The sequence below is a fragment of the Momordica charantia genome (genome assembly GCF_013281855.1).
Source record: "Momordica charantia cultivar OHB3-1 chromosome 8 unlocalized genomic scaffold, Mcharantia_2.0 BLBB01000008.1, whole genome shotgun sequence".
Taxonomy (NCBI): domain Eukaryota; kingdom Viridiplantae; phylum Streptophyta; class Magnoliopsida; order Cucurbitales; family Cucurbitaceae; genus Momordica; species Momordica charantia.
The window spans coordinates 34,411,837-34,434,848 of record NW_028275166.1 but is presented as its reverse complement, the minus strand read 5'-3'; the positions used below and the strand labels follow the sequence as shown (position 1 = coordinate 34,434,848).

Sequence of the window (23,012 nt, the reverse complement as noted above, 5' to 3'; positions counted from 1 at the left end):
GAATATTTCATAAGCAACTTACTATAAGACAAAAAAGACTGACATTGTTCTTCAAGTATAGCTTCCTCCATCATGATGATCGAAGATAAAAGCTCAAACTTACAAAGTAATTCTAATATGCGGGCCGTAAGTAAAATATTTATCAAACATCTTTCTTGCTGAAAAGAAGGATTTATAGCTTCATTAAGAAGTGTGAGAATTTTATTTATTGATTCAATTAAATTTATTAATTTATCTATTTCCACGACTTTTTTCATAAACTTCAATTGTTCCATCGATAGATTGAGAGCTAGACATTTCCTTCCCATCCGATTTCTTACTGGTATTCGTACTTCTTTTTGGAGTTAGATCATGCGATAGGTCCTTCTTTTCATATTTATTGCAGAATCAGAATCAAGATTCAACCAGATCAACTTCTAAGAGAAATGTAATACTAAAATAAGCTTCCAGAAAGGTAGAAAATGAAGGCGAGAAAGATTATAATGATCAAAAGAGTAAGGTTTCAATGGCTACCTCACAACGTCTTCAAATTCGTCCATAAATGCACGCAATAGACCCGAAATACTAGCTCCGGATCATCATGTCCTCTTCTGTTCTTCCGAAAAATCCCTAAATATTGCTGTTAACGAAAATTTCAGATTGAAATGGAGTTGAGGAAACCCTAATTTCTTGGCTATGGCGCGAATCAGAGGATCGTCGATATCTTGAAGAGACAGAGCCGATCGCAAACCCGACTGTAATAAAAGGCGGGGAAATTCAAATTATCATGGGTGACTATTTATAGCATCTCATTTTCAAAAATAGGCTAAATTACCCAATTTAATTACAGCTTAATTTCGATTTTATTTTTATAGTTCTAGAAATTTTAAAACAACCCAATAATTGAACTTAAAAAGAAAAAAAAACTTTAATTTGGTCCTATAATTTAAAAATTTTTAATTTGACCTATACAATTTAATTAAAATTTACTGATACATTTTCTATTTATAAGGTAATGAGTATGACTAACAAATTCACCAACTACATTACTTCTTATAATTAAGTTAAATCTAAAAAATGTCAGGTATATCTTATATCTTTTAATTTAATTACTTTTTTTGTGTACTCTCCCTGAGTAGTTATATTTTTAAATATCTAAACTACAAGAGGATCAATCACTTTTAATTTTTTTTTTAGATAATCATCCTGAAGTATTTATTAAAAAATGGATTTGTAACTTTTTTTTTTAATTTTTTATTCATTACCAATCATGGTGGATTTTTTTAAAAAAATACTTCTATTATCTAAAACCACTTAAAAAACTATACTCAACCTACTCTAACTTAATTCTTTCAAAGGTAATGGTAGAAAAAAAAGTTTTATTTAAAAGAATTTTTAACACACTAAAAAAGTGGTGAATTTTTAAGTTGGTAAAAAAAGGTTGTGGGACATTTTGTGGAGAGATCAAATTCTAACTTTACAAAATAATAAGAGCTAAATTAAAACTAAATCTAAATTACAAGCAACAAATTGAAACTTTTAAAATTACAATTTAATCCTTACCCAAAATCGGTTATTTAATTATAAAAATACCTTTTGTTTTATTTAAATATAAAATCAAATCAAATATGTTCATATAATAAACAAAATGAACTTTTTGATATTTTGGCAAATAACAGAAACATTAAATAAAAGTGAAAAAGGAAAATGATGGCTTGGGTTCTAAGCCCAATAGTTAAGAGGCTTAAAACCCAACTTTCAACTTTGGGGCATGCCAATTGGGCCCGTCGGATTAAGAGATATTTTTAAATCAAACTAAAAAATAAATACTACGACTTCTATGTTTCTTTGTTTTGTCATCCATTTTTAAAAATCCTTTCAAAATCGAATTCAATTTTGAAAACCAAAGAAAATGTAGTTTATAAATATTTGTTTTTTATTTTTAAAATTTGCCTAAAATTCCAATGTGTTCTAAAAGAATGTAAAAACCATTATTAAAGAAATTATAAGAAAACAGGTACAGTTTTAAAAAATTAAAAATGAAAAACAAAATTGTTATCCTAACGGACCTTAATTTGAAAAAAAAAAAAAAAAAAAAAAAAAAAGCCTAAAAGTCTGAATGTGTTTTAAAGAAAAGTGCAAACATACTTTAAAAAATTGTGAGAAAATAAGTTTAATTTTTATAAACAGAAAATTAAAAGTAAAATATTTATTATGAGAACAAAGTTTGTGATATATATATTCAATGAAATCAAATGTTGTTTCTTGTTCATTATTTTCATTCTCACTTAAGATTTTGATAATTGTGAATCAAAATATTATTGTCTACGAGGCTCACCTATTTTATAAAATAATAAGACGACCTGAAATTTTTGTAATGAAATAGTCCAAAGCCTTGATCCAAAGACTTGTCTACATTATTACTTAAAAAAAAAAAAGACTTGTCTATATTTTTTGTTGTAATATGACAAAAATATTGAAAATGAATGTGTCTAAGTCCCAATATTTACAAGAGAAAAAAGGAAAAAAAAAAAAGAGTTTTTCACATAATAGGATCTAGTTTTACTTTTAAATATTTAGTACGATAAACATGGGATGGAAATTAAGCATCCGACCTCTAAAAATGAGCCAGATGTTTTAAGAGCTATGCTTGCATTTTTCTTTTAAATACTTAATTCTTGTTTCTATTTAAACAAATTGATTGGACTTGTTTACAAATTAAAGTAAAAGCTTGCTGAGATTTGTCCTAACAAATAGATATCTTGGTGAGATTTTCATAAGATTTTATTGATACAGTATTTAACATTATCTAGTGATTTGTCAATTTAAACAACTCAACTGGTTTAAGATACGTATTAAGGGTGTGAATTCGAATCTCCACTTCATCCTATGTATTGTTGTACTAAATCGAGTGATTTAACATGACTAATTTACTGATATTAATATTTACCTAATCCACCTACTACATATTTATCGGGTCATATTTCAATTTAGGAAAAAACTTATTTTTTAATTAATTGGTTTAAATACTATGTTAGTTCATCGTATATTTAGTTCATTTTAGTCACTGTAGTTTCAAAACATCTAGTTTGACCCCTGTACTCTTTAACTTGTATTCATTTTAGTCTATGTACTTTTAAAACATCTGTTTTGTTCATTATACTTTTAAAAAGTGACCATGTTAAGTTCCTTCATTTTTATTTTTATTCATTTTCCTCGATTATAGTCTTAATGTGATAAAATTTGTACATAAAATTTGTGATAAAATTTTGTAAATATGGACCAATTAATTAGTCACTTTTAATACGGAGACTAAAACGAACATTTCGAATGTACAAATACTGAAATAAACAAAATTTGAAATTACATTAACTAAAATGAAGGTTTTGAAATTACAGGACTAAAATGAATTAAAATAAAAAAATAGATGTACCAAAATAAATATTTAAATCCTAATTCATTTAAATTGAACGGTAAACTTTGGTTAAATTAATTTGTGTTTTCTTTAATGCAAAGGTATAAAATTTAATTTCTGTAAAATATATTAAGGCATCAATAAATTACATAAATTGCGTGATATTTCATTTTATAAATTTTGTATTCAGCTTGAGAAAATTACTTAATTTCTTTATATAATTTGTTTGGTGGTTAAAATAATTTTCGTAGGGCTGAGATGGACATGTCCGATTCATTGACAGCTGCCTCCAGCTGTCATGAAAGTTTTTCAGCTGAGCTAAGTAGTTTAGCTCCTTAACAGAATTCACATCTTTATTTGTTCTCTAGTGCACAACTTAGACCCATTCAATTTGAATTATTCACTTCACCCATTGTTTTTTCTTTTCTCAATTTGTATATATCTCAAATTCAACTTTATCTTTTTATATTATCAACGAAAACAATTCAAATTTCTATCCATTTAATAGTCAACAGTACAAATAAGAATACAACTGGCCAGTGAGATCGACAATGCTTTCATAATTTTAGAAATTTTATATTCTCAAGTATTCTAATATGATTTTTGAACTGTGAGTGAATGCCTATTTGGATCATTTTCATTATATTTATGTAGTTTGTTTATGAAAAGTCTTATGTGACGTGTCATAATACTCGTATTTTATGCCACATCAATTGAGTTTGGCATCGGATTTGAAAATAAGATAACCTAAATTTTTTATTAAATAAGATATAAAAATTTAATTACAATGATAAAATTGAAAATTTATGGTACAAAGACTAAAACACAAGCCATTTTAAAACATAAAGAATTAAAATAAAACAAGTGTGAAAATACATATACGTAAACAAGCATCTTTCCCAATACACCTTTGAAAAGGAATACTCATTTGTTTTTTTAATTCTTTAAAAATTTAATTTTATGAGTAGTAACCACCAAAAAAAAAAGTAAAAATTATATATAAATTATAAATTAGTCAAAGCATTTCACGAAGAAAATATTTTCGAACACATTTTCTTTATATTTTATGAGGGTCGACTTAATATTTCTTAATAAGAGTACATAGTTTATTTAAAAATTCAACTTAAAAATGGTGAATGAAGGAAGGAAAATAAAATCGAAAATAAGGTTTTGTTTGCGTTTCTTTTTGTTTGTTATGAGTTTGGGGTCAAACATTTGGATACCAAAATGCAGCTTTCACATTGAAGTGAAGCTAAATGAGAAAATTTTCAGACAATCTAAAGGATTTTTTCTAGCTGAAAATTTTCACGCGATATAAAAGAATTTTTTCAACTCAATCTAAAAGATGTAAAATAAAATAAGGACTTTGATATTTAAGAATGTGCAGAGTTGAGACTTACTATTATCGAGGAGTAGAAAATTGAAAATATCCTATGATTTGATTAAAAATCTTAAGGTCGACATTTGAAATGTAAAAATCCAACCTTATTTGAGATCTCTAAGTAAAAGAGATGACTATTGATGAGTTTGTGGAAAAATATTCAATAACTATTTTATTTTTAATTTATTTTTGTTTTTGGTTTTTTAACTTTGAATAACAATTGTGTGTTTGTTAGAATAATAATACAAAAAATTAAGAATTAAAGAGAAAGTATGTATAATTTTTAAAAACAGAAAATTAAAAAACAAAATCAATAGAGTTTAACTAAAAATAAAAACAATAAAATAATCTTCTTAACCAGTAAAAATTATAAAATGTTTCCACTAAATTTTTATTTTAAAATGGAAAATTATTTAAAAAATAGCTTTGAAAGTGAAATATCCTCTCCTTGCTATTGGACCGATTTGGCTGGTCCATTCAAATTATTGAATGGAAATTTTAGATGTAAAACTAAGGAGACATTTTCTTTAATGTACCAACAACTACTCCATTGCCCAAGTTATAACTTCTTTTTATTATTTATTTACTATATTTCCTTTTCTTTTTATCTAGTTGGCGGTTTAAAATACATTTTGTTATACACTAAATGAAAAATTATTCCAAAATTGAGATTATCTAAGATAGGATGGAATATTTCCTATGTCACCCATTGAAACTTTAACTTAATCATCATCTCATATTATACAAATAAATCAAAGTAGTTGAGATGTTAAAATCAACATTATATTACACAGTTGTACAAAATAAGCCGAGAAAAAAAAAAAAAGAAAAGTTTTGATCCCACGCTGCACGATTTATGAACAATTTACATGTATATAAAAGACAATTTTTTTCTATTTTTAATTTAATATAAAATTTTTTACTTTTCATTAACATTTTTCCTTTTTTTTCCCGATCGGGACATTATTCAACTAATTAAGTTATATATCATTTTATCAAAAGGTCAGAAGTTTGAATCACCATGTCTATATCGCTAAACTCGAAAAAGAAAAACGAAAATTTTAAAATTTTTTTGTTCGTTGAATCGTTGTTAATAAATTTCATTTTTAATCATGTTGAAGAATCATACTAACTAATAAATGTCATATCAAATTAAAAAAAATAAAAAAAATTGGTGAGTCAAATAATGAAGGGATGGCCAAGGATATAATTTACTTGTCAAACTCTAAAAAAATGGTGGCTTATTGTGAAGCTTGTTTATATATATACATTTTTTACAAGACAAAAGAACTCCATTATTACATCCCACTCACACCCAACAAAGATTTGGTTCCTATATTCTTCTCCCTTTTGGTGGCCTTTACACCTTCCTTCAAGCTGTCAAAACTCCAAAAAAAAAATTAAAAATTAAAAAAAAAATTAAAAAAAAAACTTGCCCAACTCTCCAATGATTCTTAGTCTACTTTTGTTTGGCCATATGACTTCCCTCCTACAGATAGAATTGAAAATAAAAAGTTCACCATTAGATTTAAAATTTGTAAATTCTCAAATCCATAATATTCTCATTTCTCAACCCTCCCTTTCATATATAAAATTTGAATTCTATTTTAATCCCAGATTTGTATGTTTTAATATCAATTTTCAATCATTTTGTTTCACTACATTTATTTTAGTATTTACCATTAATTGATGCATACAACTTAAAAACTCAACACCTAACTTACCATATGTGATTTTATATTTATTCGTATAGATATCTATTCATCAGACAAATGAGTTGTATCGAACAAATCAATTTTTTTAAATGAATTTAAGAAACAACATGGAACAAACATATACAAAAAGATTTTTAAAATGATTCAAAACTTAAAATATATTTTTTTTCCTTTGATATATATATAGACACACACACATACCTACATTCTCAACGCTCCCATCATATATAGACTTTAATATCAACATAAAACCCAAATAACACACGGGAACATACTCCTGCCAATAAATGATAACGAAAAGTTTAAAACATTGAGATTAACATTAATATTATGTTTTCAAAATATTATCAAAAAGTCTTTTAAATATAATTTAGAGCAATATTTTTAGCCAGCTCCCTCTCGTATGGTTGAAAATTCTTATATTCTTATCTTTAGAGGCATTTTGGCAAGCATGTTCCCAATGATTGTATAACTTTATAATAATCTCGCATTATCCATGCAAATGGAAGGGGAAGCCAACCGAGTTCCACAGACAGACAACTGACAGAAAAGATCGGGAAAGGAATAATAAATAAATTTTTAGAATGTTAAAATATTATTTTGTTTTTTTTAGTTTTCAAATATTTATTTTCTTTTGTACTTTCCACTTTTATTTATTTTAACTAATATGTTCTCAAAACGTTCATTTTGATATTTGTATTTTTGAAAAATGATTGTTTTGATCTTAGATGTGTTTATTTTTTATCTCATTTTTTTAGCACAATTTCAACATTACACTACACTCTACATATTTCTTGAGATGCAGTTATGACTTTATATTAAATGATTTAATTGCATGTAGAACTTGTGTTAAAATTTTGTAAACGGTGGAAAATGATCGTCTTTTCAAAAGTATAGAAACTAAAATTAACGTTTCGAAAGTACCTAGATTAAAATGAACAAAAGTTAAGTAGATAAACTAAAAATAAACAGTTTAAAATTAGATGGACCAAAATGAACCAAAACAAGAACTAAAATGGTATTTTACTTTTAATATAATCTGTGAAGTTTTTATTTATTTATTTATTTATTTATTTTGTCCTTTTGTTCTTTTGTATTTTTGAAGAGTTTCGTGTTGGAATGGCACTTTGTGGAGGCTGCTAAATACGCGTTTACAACGAATCTAACCCTTTCTGTCGTGCTGGTGTATTATGGTTTTGGTTCTAACTATTGGAGGGGTTATATGGTCATTTAACAATGTTGGAAACTTGGAAGGTTTTTATTTTGTTTTGTGGCCTCCATTCCATTTCTAAATTGTTTTTTTTGGTCGAAAATTAAGAAAAAAAATAAAAAAAAAAATTTGGCATGTTATAAACGTGGGGTCTGAATTTTTGGTCAGGCTCAAGAGATAGCAGTGAGACTTTTGTATGAGAAGAATGAAGGAAAATACTTCTCTACGTACCTAATCGGTAAGAAACCTTTTAATTGGAGATATATGTCAATTTTCACTAAGCTATGTTCGCTTTGGCTAATAAATTCTATTAATAATTGTGACAAGAAGATTTAATTGACCATGACAAGCACGTTTCTTTTTTTCAATATACATTTGTTTTTTATGATTGGGTATTAAGGGTCTATTTTGTACTAGTAACAAAAAAAAGGGAGTGTGAATGGGTAATTAATAAGGTAAATATAATGAAGGGTTGAACTAAATCTCTTTTTTTTTTTAACAAATAAATTAACTAATATCTTCATAATTAGAAACACAAATGTTATTATTTTTATTTAAATGAAAATACATGAAAATTAGTGCTCAAACAAATTGTCCTAAAATAATCCTTCTTGACGACCTAATCCACGCAGTTTCATAACTTGTTTAGGTACAAACCACTAAAATTAAACAAGATAGCTCTTGCTACCCACCGTACAATATCTAATTCTTTAATTAATTTTCTGGAATATTATTTTTCCCCCTAACTTGAATTGTTAACACGTTCTTCTTTGAACATACATGGCAAAGAAAGTTTGACAACCACATGTTTTGTCTATTCATTTAAATGAAATTAGATATAATACAATAGTGTTAAAAAAAAAGAAATATATATAATAAAATTTATCACATATTTACGATATGTTTTCAATAAATTGACCTAAATGTTATTATTAATGTTATTTTTAGTTCAAAAACATTAATGTTAATGGATGTAAATACAATGGCAAATATATTAAATTGAATATCATATGAAATTTTGTGATGTTGGAATAACAAAATTTTGTTTATTTTATCGAAATAGTATAATGATCTTAAATTAATTTAAGGATATAGTTAACGACGTTGCTACTTAGGTTTATATAAATTAAGCTTGTGAAGTTTAATGAGTTTATTTTTTTAAAAATAAAAATGAATTAGTTTATCCTTAGACGACTACAACATCGTCAATGATAAGGACTATATAACTTATTCATTTATACAAATTACAAACTCAAAACTAAATACATAGTCCATAAATAACATAGTTAGTTTATACCATACATTTATCGTCATAATTTAAATACAAGTCACACAAAATCCTACGTTTTCTCAACTAAAATTTCTTGATTTTTAATACCAGCCTTATTAAAACTATCAAGAAGCATCTCATGATAATTTAAAATATTTATTTATTATTATTATCATTACTTTAGGTTTATCACGATGATATAAAACAAAAAAAAATGATAACTATATGTATATATATTAAATATAACAAGAAGACACCACATGGCAGATAAGAAATAGTTGTTAAGAACTTGATCAGTATTGACTATGTCAAGTAAAAATAATACATTACGAGGAAAATGTAGTCCTACCAATTTTTTAAAATAAGTTTAGATAACTAATTGTTTTTTAATATCTAAATTTTAAAAACTTGAAAATTTCTTCAACTTCAATTTTAAATAACAAAAAGAATAAACTTATTTCATAGGAATTTTTTTATTTAATATAATTTTTTAAAAATTTACTTATTTATTAACAATTTCTTTTATAATTAATTTTCATTTTTAAATCATTGTTAAGTTTGGTTCATATTTGAAATTGTTAGTAAAGGTATTGAATAACCTTATTTCTCTTAAAACAAAAATTTTAAAATACATATATTTTTTTTTTATCAAATGAGCAGCTATTCTAAATCTATATTCATTAATCTTTTTTCTAGATCATTCTTAAATTACATTTGATTACCCTTTAGTTCCTATAATCTTATTTATTTATTTATTATTATTATTATTTTGCAAAGAGTAGGAATTTTGCGAAGGAAAAAGAATCATTTAGAATAATCTAAAATTACCGGTTTCTTTAGAGCCAAGTTTTTTAGATGAACTTTAACCAATTTTACAAATCGAAAATTAAAATTAGTACTAAATAAATGACTCTTTTCTTTATTAAGGAAAAAAAACTGATTACTGATTAGAGTTTGAAATGAATTAGAAAAATTGGCCGGCTTTGGAATTATTTTATTTGACTTTTGTTTTTGGAGGTGAATCCTCCAACAAACACTACTATAGTTTTATTTTTCTTTTAAATAGTTAATTTTACTTGAGCTGCTTAATTTAGACTTTCATTGATAATAATAATAATAATAATGATGTTATATTTGAATTGAATTAATAATGCGGTGGCGAAGGACCAAACATGAATCCCACTATGCAAGAATTTTGTGAAGTCCAATTAAGGTTGTCCCCACAACATGGGTTGCGGGCCCCACATTCAGTGCTTCACCGTTTTGCTGGCGATCGGCCACAAAAAATAAAAATAAAAATAAATGAAGAAATGAAGAAATTACCAAAAAAAAAAGGTAACATTTTTCTTATAAGATTTAATGTTATTTGTGTATAACGTGAAAGTTCGGTGGGCGTATTGAATGAAATTGACTCCCACCATACTCTAAATTGATAAAACCACAATTAGAGTACGACAGTAAATGCATCGATAAATATGGTAATATTATGATTTATTTATTTTCACTCCATTAAAATTTTGGAACCAATATATTCTTGTTTTTTATTTCTTGTTTCCAATTTTATTAAAAAATTCATGATTTTGATAAGTATTTACATTTTTGTTTCTCATATTTTAGAAATATTTTCAAAACTGCATAAAATTTTTGAAAATAACAAAAACAAGTTTCTTGTTTATTGTTTATATTTTCAATTTATTCTAATAAATAAATACATATACTGTATTATCATTTATAAATTTATGATGTTCGGGTTTGTATAATTCTATGTTTTTATTAAAAATAAGGAAAAAACCAGAAATGAAAATATTAACCGAGGTACTTTTAGTTTTTACTCCAAAATATTTTTTTTTATTTTCAGGTTTTTTTCAAATAGAGGTTGGTTTTTTAAATATAAAAAAGGTACAACTTAAGAGTTGGAAAATTGGAAAATTGTGTTCAAGTGCATGTAGTAAGAGTGTAATAGACTAATACTGCAATTGAGATGACTTAATAAAATAAAACTATTTTTCTCTAACCCACTTGAATAATTAGGAATTTGTAGTGTATTTTTTAATATGGTTTGAGCATTTTCTAAAAAGTTCACTATGATAATAAATAAATAACATTTTAAAAATTTTTATTGCTTTAAAATTCATTTTTAAAATAACGGGCGAGAAATGTGATTATCTAAAATTTAATGGTAGAGTGATTTATATTTTTGTAGTTTTCTTTTGTATTTGAGGTTGGAGATTCAAACTATCGTACCAAAGTGATATGATTACTCAACCTAAACAAAATCGATGAACATGACATAATTGACAAAAATCTAGCAAAACTAATGGATAGACTACTTTTTAGTTTTTTTTTTCTTTGAACTAAATAGAAATCGACATTTGGCATTCAAATCAATTGGTTGAATTTTTCAATTTCAACTGGCAAACTTAAGTTTGTTAATTTAAGTATGGTTATAGAACAAATTTAGATTTAAAAACTGTATTACATGGTAATTACCATTAGAATAAGGAGATACAGAAGAAATCATAATTATATAATTTCTCTCTAAAACATTACTTCTACATAATAAAATTTTTAAAAACTTTTCATTTCAACAATAAATATAATCAAATATGTCAATTTGAGTAGGGTTGAATCGGTTAAGAATTTTAAATCTCTACCGCAGGTTTAATTAATAAAAAAACAATATGGTTGGATATTAATTTTATAAGAAACCACGTTACCTAGAAAAAAGTAGTTCGAATTAATAAAAATAAAATAAAGTGAATTTAAGCTGACTACGGAAAGTTAAAAATGAGGGTGGCGCTATAAATTTCAAATTTTGGCTCCGTAATTTGCGTTCCTAAACTAAATAGCTTAATAGACTATAGTCCCGTGCCTTTTCTTTTCTTTATCCTTTTCTTTTTTCCTACGCGTTTTTCCTTTGCTTTTTTTTTTCTTTTTTTTTTTCTCTCTCTCTCTCTCTTTATTCTTTTCGTGCTCGTCTTCATAAAATAACTCAAAATTACAAATTTTGAAAAAAAAAATTAATAATAAACTAGAGAGAGATTTCCCATGAATTGGTTGGAGCATGCTTCTAACCCCCCTCTAGAGTTATAAAAGTGCCGTTTTGTTTTTATTTTGAAAATTTCGACACTTTATAAAACTCTATCAATAATGTAATCTATTGATATTTATTCATCATAATTAATTCTACATAATTTGAATGGTTACATTGAATTATATGTCCATTGGAATAACCCATCCAAATTATTTTACTTTTTAATGAATAAATATATATCTATTTTAAGAATAATTACAAACCACAATATTGTAATTTTCTTATTTTGATTTTTTTGATATTTTAAAAATATTGTCCAACTTCTTCTAAATTATGAATTCATTTAGAAATACGTGGTCCTCTCCAATTGAGGCACGTGTATCTGGGCTACCTTGGACATCTCGAGGACGAGGAGGAAAGACTATAGTGTTCTGAAGTAGAGCTCGTCTCGACTCTCTGGAAAAAATTATGATCAATAAAAAATATGACGATGGTTGAGGAAATGTTATTTTTGATGGTACAGAATCGATGACCCCTACAATTATTTATTATATTCATGTTTCAACCAACCTCTCCCATCCTAAAAAACCATGTGGGAAAGTTGAATTTTAGTGGGGAGGTTTAGTAATCTTATCAATTAAATATGACTAATATCCATAAAACTATTCATATTTATTGGATAACTAAAAAATAATTTATCTTGAATTGTTCAACTGAATTGGTACATTTATTTATATTCATTGACTAATTTATTTATATAACCATACTACCTTCCGAAAACATAGGGCCAAGAATGGAAACTTATGGCAATTTTTAGTTTTCAACCACACTTTCACTGTGTTCTCCTTCTTATTAAGTAAAAAACAATGTCAATATATATCAATGATAAATGCAATTAAAAAAGTTCACTTAAATATAAAATATAAAGTGTTTATTATAATTTTTAATTTGAAAAATAGTAATTTTATTAAAAGAGTATTTAAAAAAATATGAACAACTTCGAAGAAAAGAGAAAAACAACTTATAAACTTTTATTTGAACGTATTTTTGTATATTTTTTTCTTATTTTCCTAGCGAACTGAGTGCATTTGACATGACTTTTGAAAATGTTTATAGATGATTAAAAGTATTTTTTTAAAATGGTAGTGTTTGGTTAAAAGGCTTTATAAATAATATTTAATTAAGGGAGTGATTTTGGAAAAAAAAAATTTAAGAAAATTTGACTTTCCAAAATCACTACTAAATTTTTAATTTGTCAAATATGATCAATGAAAATAGAAGTGATTTTTCGATACTAAAATCACTTCTAAACACACCTTAATTTATTTTGAAAATACTCCAATAACAAGTGATTCACTTAAAAATAATTCTTTCAAATGGTACGTCAATATCATCAACGATTTAAAAAAATAAATACTAAGATGCAGCATCCGCACATCAAAATAGTAAATTAAGCGAGGATGTGACTAAATATAAATATGACTAATACAATAATATTCGAAATTTCTTTAAAGTCAAATTAATAATAAATGGAATAAACAAAACGATGATCGAAAATTGCTTATGACAAGTAAGCACCACATAGGATTCTACCTCAGCACTTTGTCCCACTCACTTGGCTTTACTCTTCCACATGGCATATTGGGTCCTAAATCCTAATCTTTATTCGATGTTATCCACATGGCAAATTTATGGCAATGCTTATTTTTAGTCATTTTTGGGTGGTTTCAAAAATTATATTAAATAAAGAACTTATCAAAAATATATATATAACAAGGTGCAAATTCGAACTCACGACATTTTGATCAGAAATATGTGCCTTAACCAATTGAACTATGCTCCAATTGATATTTTCATTTGCTATTGTAATTTTTTATTTCTGATTTTATTTCCTTATTTCTTAATCAACATATTTTTTATCACCATTTTTACTATAAAGAAAAGAGTAGAAATTATAAAGTTTTTTCTTCTCCAAAATTTTCTCACTAACTATTTTCATAGATAAAGTATTCAGATTTATTTTAATAATAATACAAGTAAGTATTGATAGATTTAAACTCAATTAAACTTCGAAAGAGCCTATTATTATCATTCTATTTATTTAATTTACCCTAGTTTGATTCTAAAGTGTTGACTTTAATTTTAAAAAGAAAGCAAAATAAACATATTTTGAGAATAGTTGAAATTCCATTGGAGAAAAAAGAAAAAAATTAGTTTAAATTCGTTTCTTCATCCAATACGAAAATTGCTTGGAGAAGCCTTTTGAAAATGGGTAAAAGAATAGTTTAGGCATTGCAAAGCACAACAAAACGCATGCCACTTTTCCTATATCCGTACTCGATTGTCGGCCACAGTCAAATCTCTTTTTTCTTTTAGTAATATAATATATTTATTTATTCATCTCTGTTTTTGTGATAGATTATTGTTTTAATTAAAATTTCATTTTTATTTAAGCCTTTTTTTTTGCCATAAAATAAATTTGTTAGTTTTTTTTTTGCAACAAATATGTAGTATGTTGATTTGAGCTTCCAACCATATTCAACTATTTAAATTTTTAGTTGTCATAAAAACAATATACAAAGCTTTATATTGATTTCATAAAATTATGGTTCTAATTAATTTTTTTATTTCCACAATTTATTGTATTCTTGATAAATAATAAAATAAAACAAAAATTACGAGATTGGTAAATTAACTCTCTAAAAAATCTTTTGTGAGAAGTATTTATAAAATAGACAATTTTAAACAAATAATCATTGAGTAGACTGTCTTTTGAAAAACTATTTATTTTGATTTATTTTCAATATTTTAAATTTATGTTGTAAAATAAAACTCTAAACTTATTTTTTAATTAGTCCAAAATAAAAAAAATTGAGAAAAAACAATGAAAAATATAAATGAAGCCGGCGATTTGGATGACCTTTTTGCAACATGAAATATGCATTTTTGGGTTACTTGCGGCTAAAACAGTAAAATCATTGTCTCATTTGATGTGATAGATAAATGATTAATAGGTAAACTTAAATTTCTATCTTTAAAAAAAAAAAAGAAGATCAATTTACAATTTTAAAATAAAAAAATAAGTTACAACAAATTTTATTTTTTATTTTAAATAAATAACAACTTTGCTTGGCTCCCCCCACGTAGATATGTATGGATATTATATATTCGATTATACAATTATTATATTTAGAGTTGCAAGTAACTACAAGACTATATTCGAATAATTTTTTTAAAAATAAATGTATTTTTAATTAATATAGATTTTTATTCCAATTAATATATGATATAGATCAAATTATTCAAATTTGATACAAAGAATTCAAGAGGAAAAAAAAATCTTTTAAGAAAATGATAGTTGAGCCAATCGTAAAATTAATATAAGGTTTAGGACTCAAACTATAGATTCTGTTTTCTAAAGTATATATAACGGGAAAAAATAATCGATTCGTTTGGTTTGAATAGAGTTCTAGATTTGATTGGTCTAGCTCAATACTTGTATGATTAATTTTGTTAGGCCGTGGGTTTAATTATTGTCAAAAATTGACTTAAACCAACTTTGCCTAAACATTGGCAAAAGGTATAACTTATCCAAAAGAATACAAAAGGAAGACACAGAAATTCAAAGTTGTAATTTCCTTAAAATAGAGACCGAGCAATTTAGGGGTGTTTTCAATCTTATAATAACAAAATTGGAAAAAAGAATCAAAATCCAACTTTGATCCAACGGAACAAAAATGGCTGTCCCCACTGTAAAAAGTCCCTCTGTAGCCTGACGTGTCCATTAAGTATAGCCAAAAACGCGTCTCTCACGGCCAGTTTTATTATTTCTATTATTATTATTATTTTATTATTTTATCTCACTTTTCTTTATTTTAAATAAAAATATGAAAGGAAAAAAAAATTGGGCGCGTTGACAAGAATGCGGACGCGGTGCACCACACTAACATGGGGCCCCCATCAGCGCCGACGATCCAGCCGAAGGACCGCGTGGGACCCACTTCCAAACTGGCTATTGATTGTCGCTTTCTTAGCGTGGGGCGTTGATCGTTGATATGATCTGACCTGGCGTCGGTTTCCCACCGTTGGATTGTGGATGATCGCCGTTGAATTTACGGCATCGGGAGGGTGATCAGCATCAGCGCTAATGTGGATGCGAGCAGCAGATCGAAATGCAGCGACGATGTTTGACTCGGTAATAAATGTAGGGTTGTTTCGGGATTTATGAATGTAGCGCATGTCTTAATTCGTTGATTACGTTAACCTGTCCTTTCTGCTGTAAGCCCGCTAGCATCATAATGTCTAAATTACCCTTTCAATTTTCTTAAAATCAATAATAACAATAACAATAAATATTTTTTTTGTTTTTTTAGCAAAATAATTTTGTATTTTGTATTTGGAGACAGTTATTTCTAATGTGCTCGTTGAATACCATACATTGCATGTCAATTCAAATATAGTTTAATAGACTCTATATGTGCTCTTTTTACAAAATTGACGATTTCTTTTTATTCACATTTGTTGAGGAAAAAAAAGAGGAAATAATACATTGCACAAATGATAGATAAATTGAGACACGTCTCAACCACCTTGGTACCTTGGTTGGGTGCAGGGGCGAATCTACGTAGGAGTAGGATATATATAGTACAATATGTAGAGGTGAAGATTCGAACTCACGACATCTTGACAAAAATACATACGTTAACCAATTAAGTTATGTTTAAATTGACTTTAGATAAATAATTGTAGGTATAATTGTATTCATGAGTATATAAAGTTACTCTGTGGTATGTTTTCGTGTTTTTAGTATTTTTTGTTAAAAAAAATTAATTAAACATTATTATTATTTTATTTAAAGTAAATAAAATTATTTACAATAAATTTATATTATAACATATATGTTATTTAATGAATTCAAAATCGTCCCGATATAAATATAAAATAATAATAAATATATAGTATTGTAGTTTTTGTTTTGGTTTCTCTTTTACACTACATATATCAAAACTAAATTTAATTATATTAAATATTTTACTAAATATTTTATGTTTCATTATATTTCTATTATATTCATATTTTCACTAATATTAAATTATGTCTATATATAAAGTTATGATTTTCAATACTTAGTTTAGAATACATTTTAATCTTTATACTAAATATTTTTCATTCCTAATGATTTATGGGAAATTATGTTGCTTTTCTTTTTAATGACTAATAAATTGTCGTACGTTTTTAAAATATACATTTTAGTCTGCGAGTTTTGAGAGATATGTTAAAATATAATTGTCTCTAAAAAAAAATATTAAACTTTAAATAGAGCTGAGTGACAAGCTTAATCATTTAAAAATAAAAAAATAAAAAGAAATAGTTTATATCTCTTCTTATTGGTCACACCCATGTTCACTTCAACAACAACAATTTTTTTGTTGGTGGATGGACCATTGAAACTTATTTCTCAAAATTGATGGACTAAATTGCATCTGGTAAAAGTTGAGAAACCAAATTGATAACAACTTAGGGCAAAATGAGAATATTTCAATAATTCATTATAACTTTGTTTTTAATATTTACTTAAATGTGCATCTACTCCTCCCTTTGAGGTCAGAGGTTCAAACCTTCATTTACCCAATTTATTGTACTAAAAAAGTCTGAATATTTATAATAAATGTATTAAAAATTATAGTTGAATGAATTTGTGCCTCTATTGACATAAAATTCTTGATTCGCCATCGACTTGAATGTCATCTATACATTATAAATTATGAAGTGCATATCTCCTTGACCCTAGCAAAGCCTTTTTTTTTTAATACAACAAAGGTAAGGGTGAAGATTTGAATCCCCAACCTTAAAGGAATAAGCAAGATGACTTAACCATTGAATTATACTTATGTTAGCAAGATGCCCTATAAATTCTTATGCTTAATATTTTTAGTCAAAACCATTAACATAATTCTCAAATTGACCACACAAGCTCACACCACAATTAGGCCAGGAGAGTCCCTTTAACAAAATACCATCGAGATATAAATTAAACACTTTTAATAATATAGGTATACATGTATGTATATATTTCTTTTATATTTGTATTTCAATTGATTAGAGATATTAAAGATGTAATTTCAACTACAACATAGCTTATAATTAACTAAAAAGCTTTGAAATCTTTACTGTAATTAAAAAAAAAACAGTAGTCTTCTAATGCCCACCATCCATAACTTTAGGGCAATGATGAAAATGTTGAGCCTTAAGTTTATTTGAACGAATGGGCAGTTTGGTAAAAACAAAACTATTACAATTTTCTTTTAGAGTTTTAGAAAAGTTTAAATTCAAAATAAAATAAAAAAGGACATGAACGGCATGAAGTCTTTTGAAAAACACACGGTAGCCTCCCGTGAGCATCGGTATTCGGAAAAAGCAGTTTTGAATAATTTATTTATTTATTATTATTATTTTATCTTTTATTCTTATTATTTTTTGTATTTTCATATAAATTCCTTACCCAACGTGACGCCCACCTCATTTACTTCCTGCCCCTCCCTCTCTCTCTCTCTCTCTCTACTCTCTACTCTCTACATATGAACAAATTTCCTCCACAACTTAATATCTCATGATAAATCACACCAACTTCTCGTGATATTGCCGGCCTGCCGGGGGAACTCGCCGGACACGTCTTTTTCCCGGTCAACTCCGCGCCGGCTGACGGCACCACCACCGACTCTCGTTTAATTAATAGAGTTTTCGTAATGCTACGCCATAACTTGAATTTCCTAAGATGATGTGGGCAGTTTTGTAATTTCATTGATGGTTTATTCCAAGCGTTGGCTTATCAAGTTGAACGAGGAATAGGAATAAGAACACAACTATAACATACCGTATTGTATACCAATTCAAACAAAAAAAAAAATCAATTAGTTGTCTCGTAAAATTAGTCGAGGTGTGCTATAAGTTGGTCAAGACACTAACAGATATTAAAAAAATAAAATTATTTCCACCATGAGCTTTATATGAAAAATATTATAACTTATTACCACTAATTTAATAATAACCTTTAAACCTATCTCAATGAAAGTTAACACGGTATTGTAATAAAAATTATTTTGAATTCCTACCACATTAATTTTATAATAATTTAAATAAAATTGAAAATTAGATTCTTAATTTTCAATAAAATATTTATTGGTTGTGGTAATTATGGGCCAGTATAAAGAAATTGAACATCAATTAATAATAATTTAAACAAAATTGTGTCTATATCAAATTCTTATTAAATATTTATTTAAAAATGAGTGATATAATAATTGAAATGAAATGAATTTTTTTAATTGAAATTTACCTCAAAAAAAATTGAAATGAATTTTAAAGTAAAAGTTGATAAATTACGAATTTTTTTTAATAATTTAAGCATGAAAATAAAATAAATATACTAGTTGAAGAGATTAAATAAAAGGAGGGAAAAAGAGAATAAATTCTAAGAAGGGAAAAAAGGAATAATTGGAAAATAAATAAATGAATAAAAGAAAAGGAAAAAGAAAAAGAATCTGGTGGGCTTTGAGCTGTAATATAGCTGGCCCTTTTTTCCCGTATTATTTCTCCCTCACACATCTCTAAAATCCCTAGAACAAACCCTTCCTTCCCTTTATCTCTCCGCTCCACTCTCAAACCCTTTTATCCCTTCTTCTCTCTCTCTACATTTTGAAGCTTAGATCTCAAAGGGATTTTGAGCATTTTCTGCAAAATCAGCTTCCGAGAGAAAGAAGAAGAAGACGAAGAAGAAGAAAGTGGAAAGCAAGCAATATAAAGTGGCATTTCTGGAATCAGATGTCTCATGTGAGATGAAGAGAGAGACCCATTTCGACTTCCGTCGTCTGCTCCGCATTGTCTTCTTCCTCGGCACTTTTCTGTGCCTCTCTTCAGCTTCTGAAGAGCTTCAAATTTCCAGCCATGGCGGCGCCCTCACTGACGCAGAAGCCCACTTCATCCGCCAGCGCCAGCTCCTCTATTACAGAGACGAATTCGGCGACCGCGGCGAGGAGGTCACCGTCGATCCTTCCCTCGTCTTCGAGAACGACAGAATCAGAAATGCTTATATAGCATTACAGGCTTGGAAGAAAGCGATTCTCTCTGACCCTTTCAATCTCACTCTAAATTGGGTTGGATCTGATGTCTGTAGCTACAAAGGGGTTTTCTGCGCTCCGGCGCCGGATAACTCCTCGATCCGTACCGTCGCCGGAATCGACCTCAACCATGGCGACATTGCCGGTTACTTGCCGGAGGAGCTCGGTCTTCTTGTAGATCTTGCATTGTTCCATATAAACTCCAATCGGTTCTGCGGCACTGTTCCTCACAAGTTTAAGAACTTGAAGCTCCTCTTCGAGTTGGATCTGAGCAACAATCGGTTCGCCGGGAAGTTTCCCCGGGTGGTTCTTGATCTTCCGGCGCTGAAGTTTTTGGATCTGAGGTTCAATGAGTTCGAGGGAACTGTCCCTAAGGAGCTGTTCGACAAGGATTTGGACGCCATTTTCATCAACCACAACAGATTCCGGTTTGACTTGCCGGGTAATTTCGGGAACTCGCCGGTTTCCGTCATAGTTCTGGCGAACAACAAATTCCACGGCTGTGTTCCGGGGAGCATTGGGAATATGACGAGGTTGAACGAGATTATTCTGATGAATAATGGGTTCCGGTCGTGTTTGCCGTCGGAGATTGGGTTTCTGAAGAATCTGACGGTGTTTGATGTGAGCTTCAACGAGTTCCTCGGCCCTCTGCCGGAGACGATCGGCGGAATGGTGAGCTTGGAGCAGCTGAATGTGGCGCATAATTTCTTGTCCGGGAAGATTCCAGAGAGTATCTGTAAATTGCCGAATCTTCAGAACTTTACTTACTCGTATAACTTCTTCACCGGAGAGCCGCCGTCGTGCCTGGCGTTGCCGGACTTCAATGACCGGAGGAACTGCTTTCCGGAGAGGCCGGTTCAAAGGTCGGAGAAACAATGTAAGTCGTTCTTGTCTAAGCCTGTGGATTGCAGTTCTTTTGGATGTCCTAGTTTTGCTGCTCCGTCCCCACCTGTGGTGGTGCCCTCTCCGCCGCCTGTTGTTGTTCCGTCGCCGTCGCCGCCGCCACCTGTTTACTCTCCTCCCCCACCTATTTCCTCTTCACACCCCGTTTACCGACCCCGCCCTCCGCCGCCACCTGCACCATCTCCCCCTCCACCACCAGTTTACTCTCCGCCGCCGCCTCCTCCATCTCCACCACCGCCTTCTCCGCCGCCCCCTCCACCGCCTTCCCCACCACCGCCTTCCCCTCCACCGCCCGTTTACTCTCCACCCCCACCTCCACCGTCACCACCACCACCATCTCCCCCACCGCCACCACCGCCGGTTTACTCGCCGCCCCCACCCCCACCATCTCCCCCACCGCCATCACCTCCCCCTCCATCTCCACCGCCACCGGCGCCGGTGTATTGCGTCCGACCCTCACCACCACCGCCACCACCAAACTCTCCCCCACCTCCCCCTCCCTTGTTCTCTCCGCCCCCACCTGTTTACTACTACAATTCACCGCCGCCTCCAAACTCTCCACCACCGCCACCATTGTACTCTCCCCCACCACCGCCGCACTCGCCACCTCCTCCGCCAAATTCACCTCCACCGCCAATCTATCCTTACCTATCTCCACCGCCTCCTCCGCCTGTCTATTCCCCTCCTCCACCAGTCTATTCACCGCCCCCACCGCCGCCGTGTATAGAGCCTCCCCCACCTCCCCCGCCGCCATGTATAGAGTATCATGAACCCCCACCGCCACCATCACCGTCACCTCCGCCGCCCATCCAGTACCTACCTCCGCCGTCGCCTTCACCACCACCTCCCCCAGTTTATCACTCACCTCCTCCTCCGTTGCAGTCACCACCGCCGCCGCCGCCTGCATCCCCACCACCATCCCCTGTATACGAAGGCCCATTGCCACCAATCTATGGAATTCCGTATGCCTCTCCTCCACCTCCACCCTTCTATTGATTCTTTTGAGAAATTTTCCTCCTCTAACCTTACCTCAACCCACAGAAGGAGAAATTTACACCGTGCCTCTTTTATCTTCTTCAATGTACTGAAATTTCCCAATCTCCATTATTTTTTCTCCTTGGGCAATGCTCATCGCTCTTTGAGGAAGAATAATAAGACTTTTAAGGATTATATTTATTTCTGCAAGTTAGAAGCGGCCATGTCCATGTTGTTCTCTCTTACAAAGCGTCATTACTTGTTTAAAGAATTGGAAAAAAAAAGAAAAAAAAAAGAAAGAAAGAAGGCATTTTATTATGCATACACAGAGAGTGTAAGGTAAGAGGGAAATTCTCTTCTCTTATTTGTTTGAATTGTTATGGATATTTGAATTTGTGAAATAAATGGCAGAGAGAGTAGAAGTGCAGAGAATGTTTATGTTTTCAGCAAAGAAGAAAAAAAAATTGTATGTATAGGGATGAATTGAAGAACTATAATTCAGAGCGACAATGGGAAAGCAGCAGTTTCTGCTGCTTGCTGCTTTCTGGTTTGTGGGTTTTTTTTTTTCCTTCTATTTTTTCTGTTATTTTTTTCTTTATTATACTTTTGTTTTCCAATTTAATAGTATAATCATGAACAATTTACTTGTATCAGAGTGTCTGAATTCAGATTATATCATGTCCAATGTTGTTGTTGTCTGTTTTTTTTCCCTTTATCTTCATATTTCTGTGTTCCAGTTTGTGAATTGGGGCGAATCTTTTTCATTAGGCTCTCCCATCAAACTACACCTTTTCACTACCCCCATCTGCCATGGAAATCTGTTTGGATCACGAGAAACTAGAAATTTTCTTGCCCAGAAAAAAAAAGTTACACCTCACCATCACAAAGTTACAGGCAAAGCTCCGGTTTTTCTACCCTCGAACAAACTCTGGAAATTTGATGTAGACCAAGCAGAACTTTTCCATCTCAAAAAAGTTCAACTCATTCATCATCATCACATAATGGAAAAATCC

The 23,012-nt window shown here is 29.5% G+C and overlaps 1 protein-coding gene across 1 annotated transcript; it reads left to right on the top strand.

The window, feature by feature from the left end:
- Positions 1-19,569: 19,569 nt before the first annotated feature.
- Positions 19,570-22,697, top strand: LOC111024215 (leucine-rich repeat extensin-like protein 4). The gene has a single exon (XM_022301857.2). The coding sequence runs from the start codon at positions 19,840-19,842 to the stop codon at positions 22,018-22,020; it is 2,181 nt and encodes a 726-aa protein (XP_022157549.2). The 5' UTR covers positions 19,570-19,839; the 3' UTR covers positions 22,021-22,697.
- Positions 22,698-23,012: the final 315 nt, after the last annotated feature.

Coding starts and splice junctions, on each gene's coding strand:
- LOC111024215 (XM_022301857.2), top strand. CDS start 19,840: ATGAAGAGAGAGACCCATTTCGACTTCCGTCGTCTGCTCCGCATTGTC.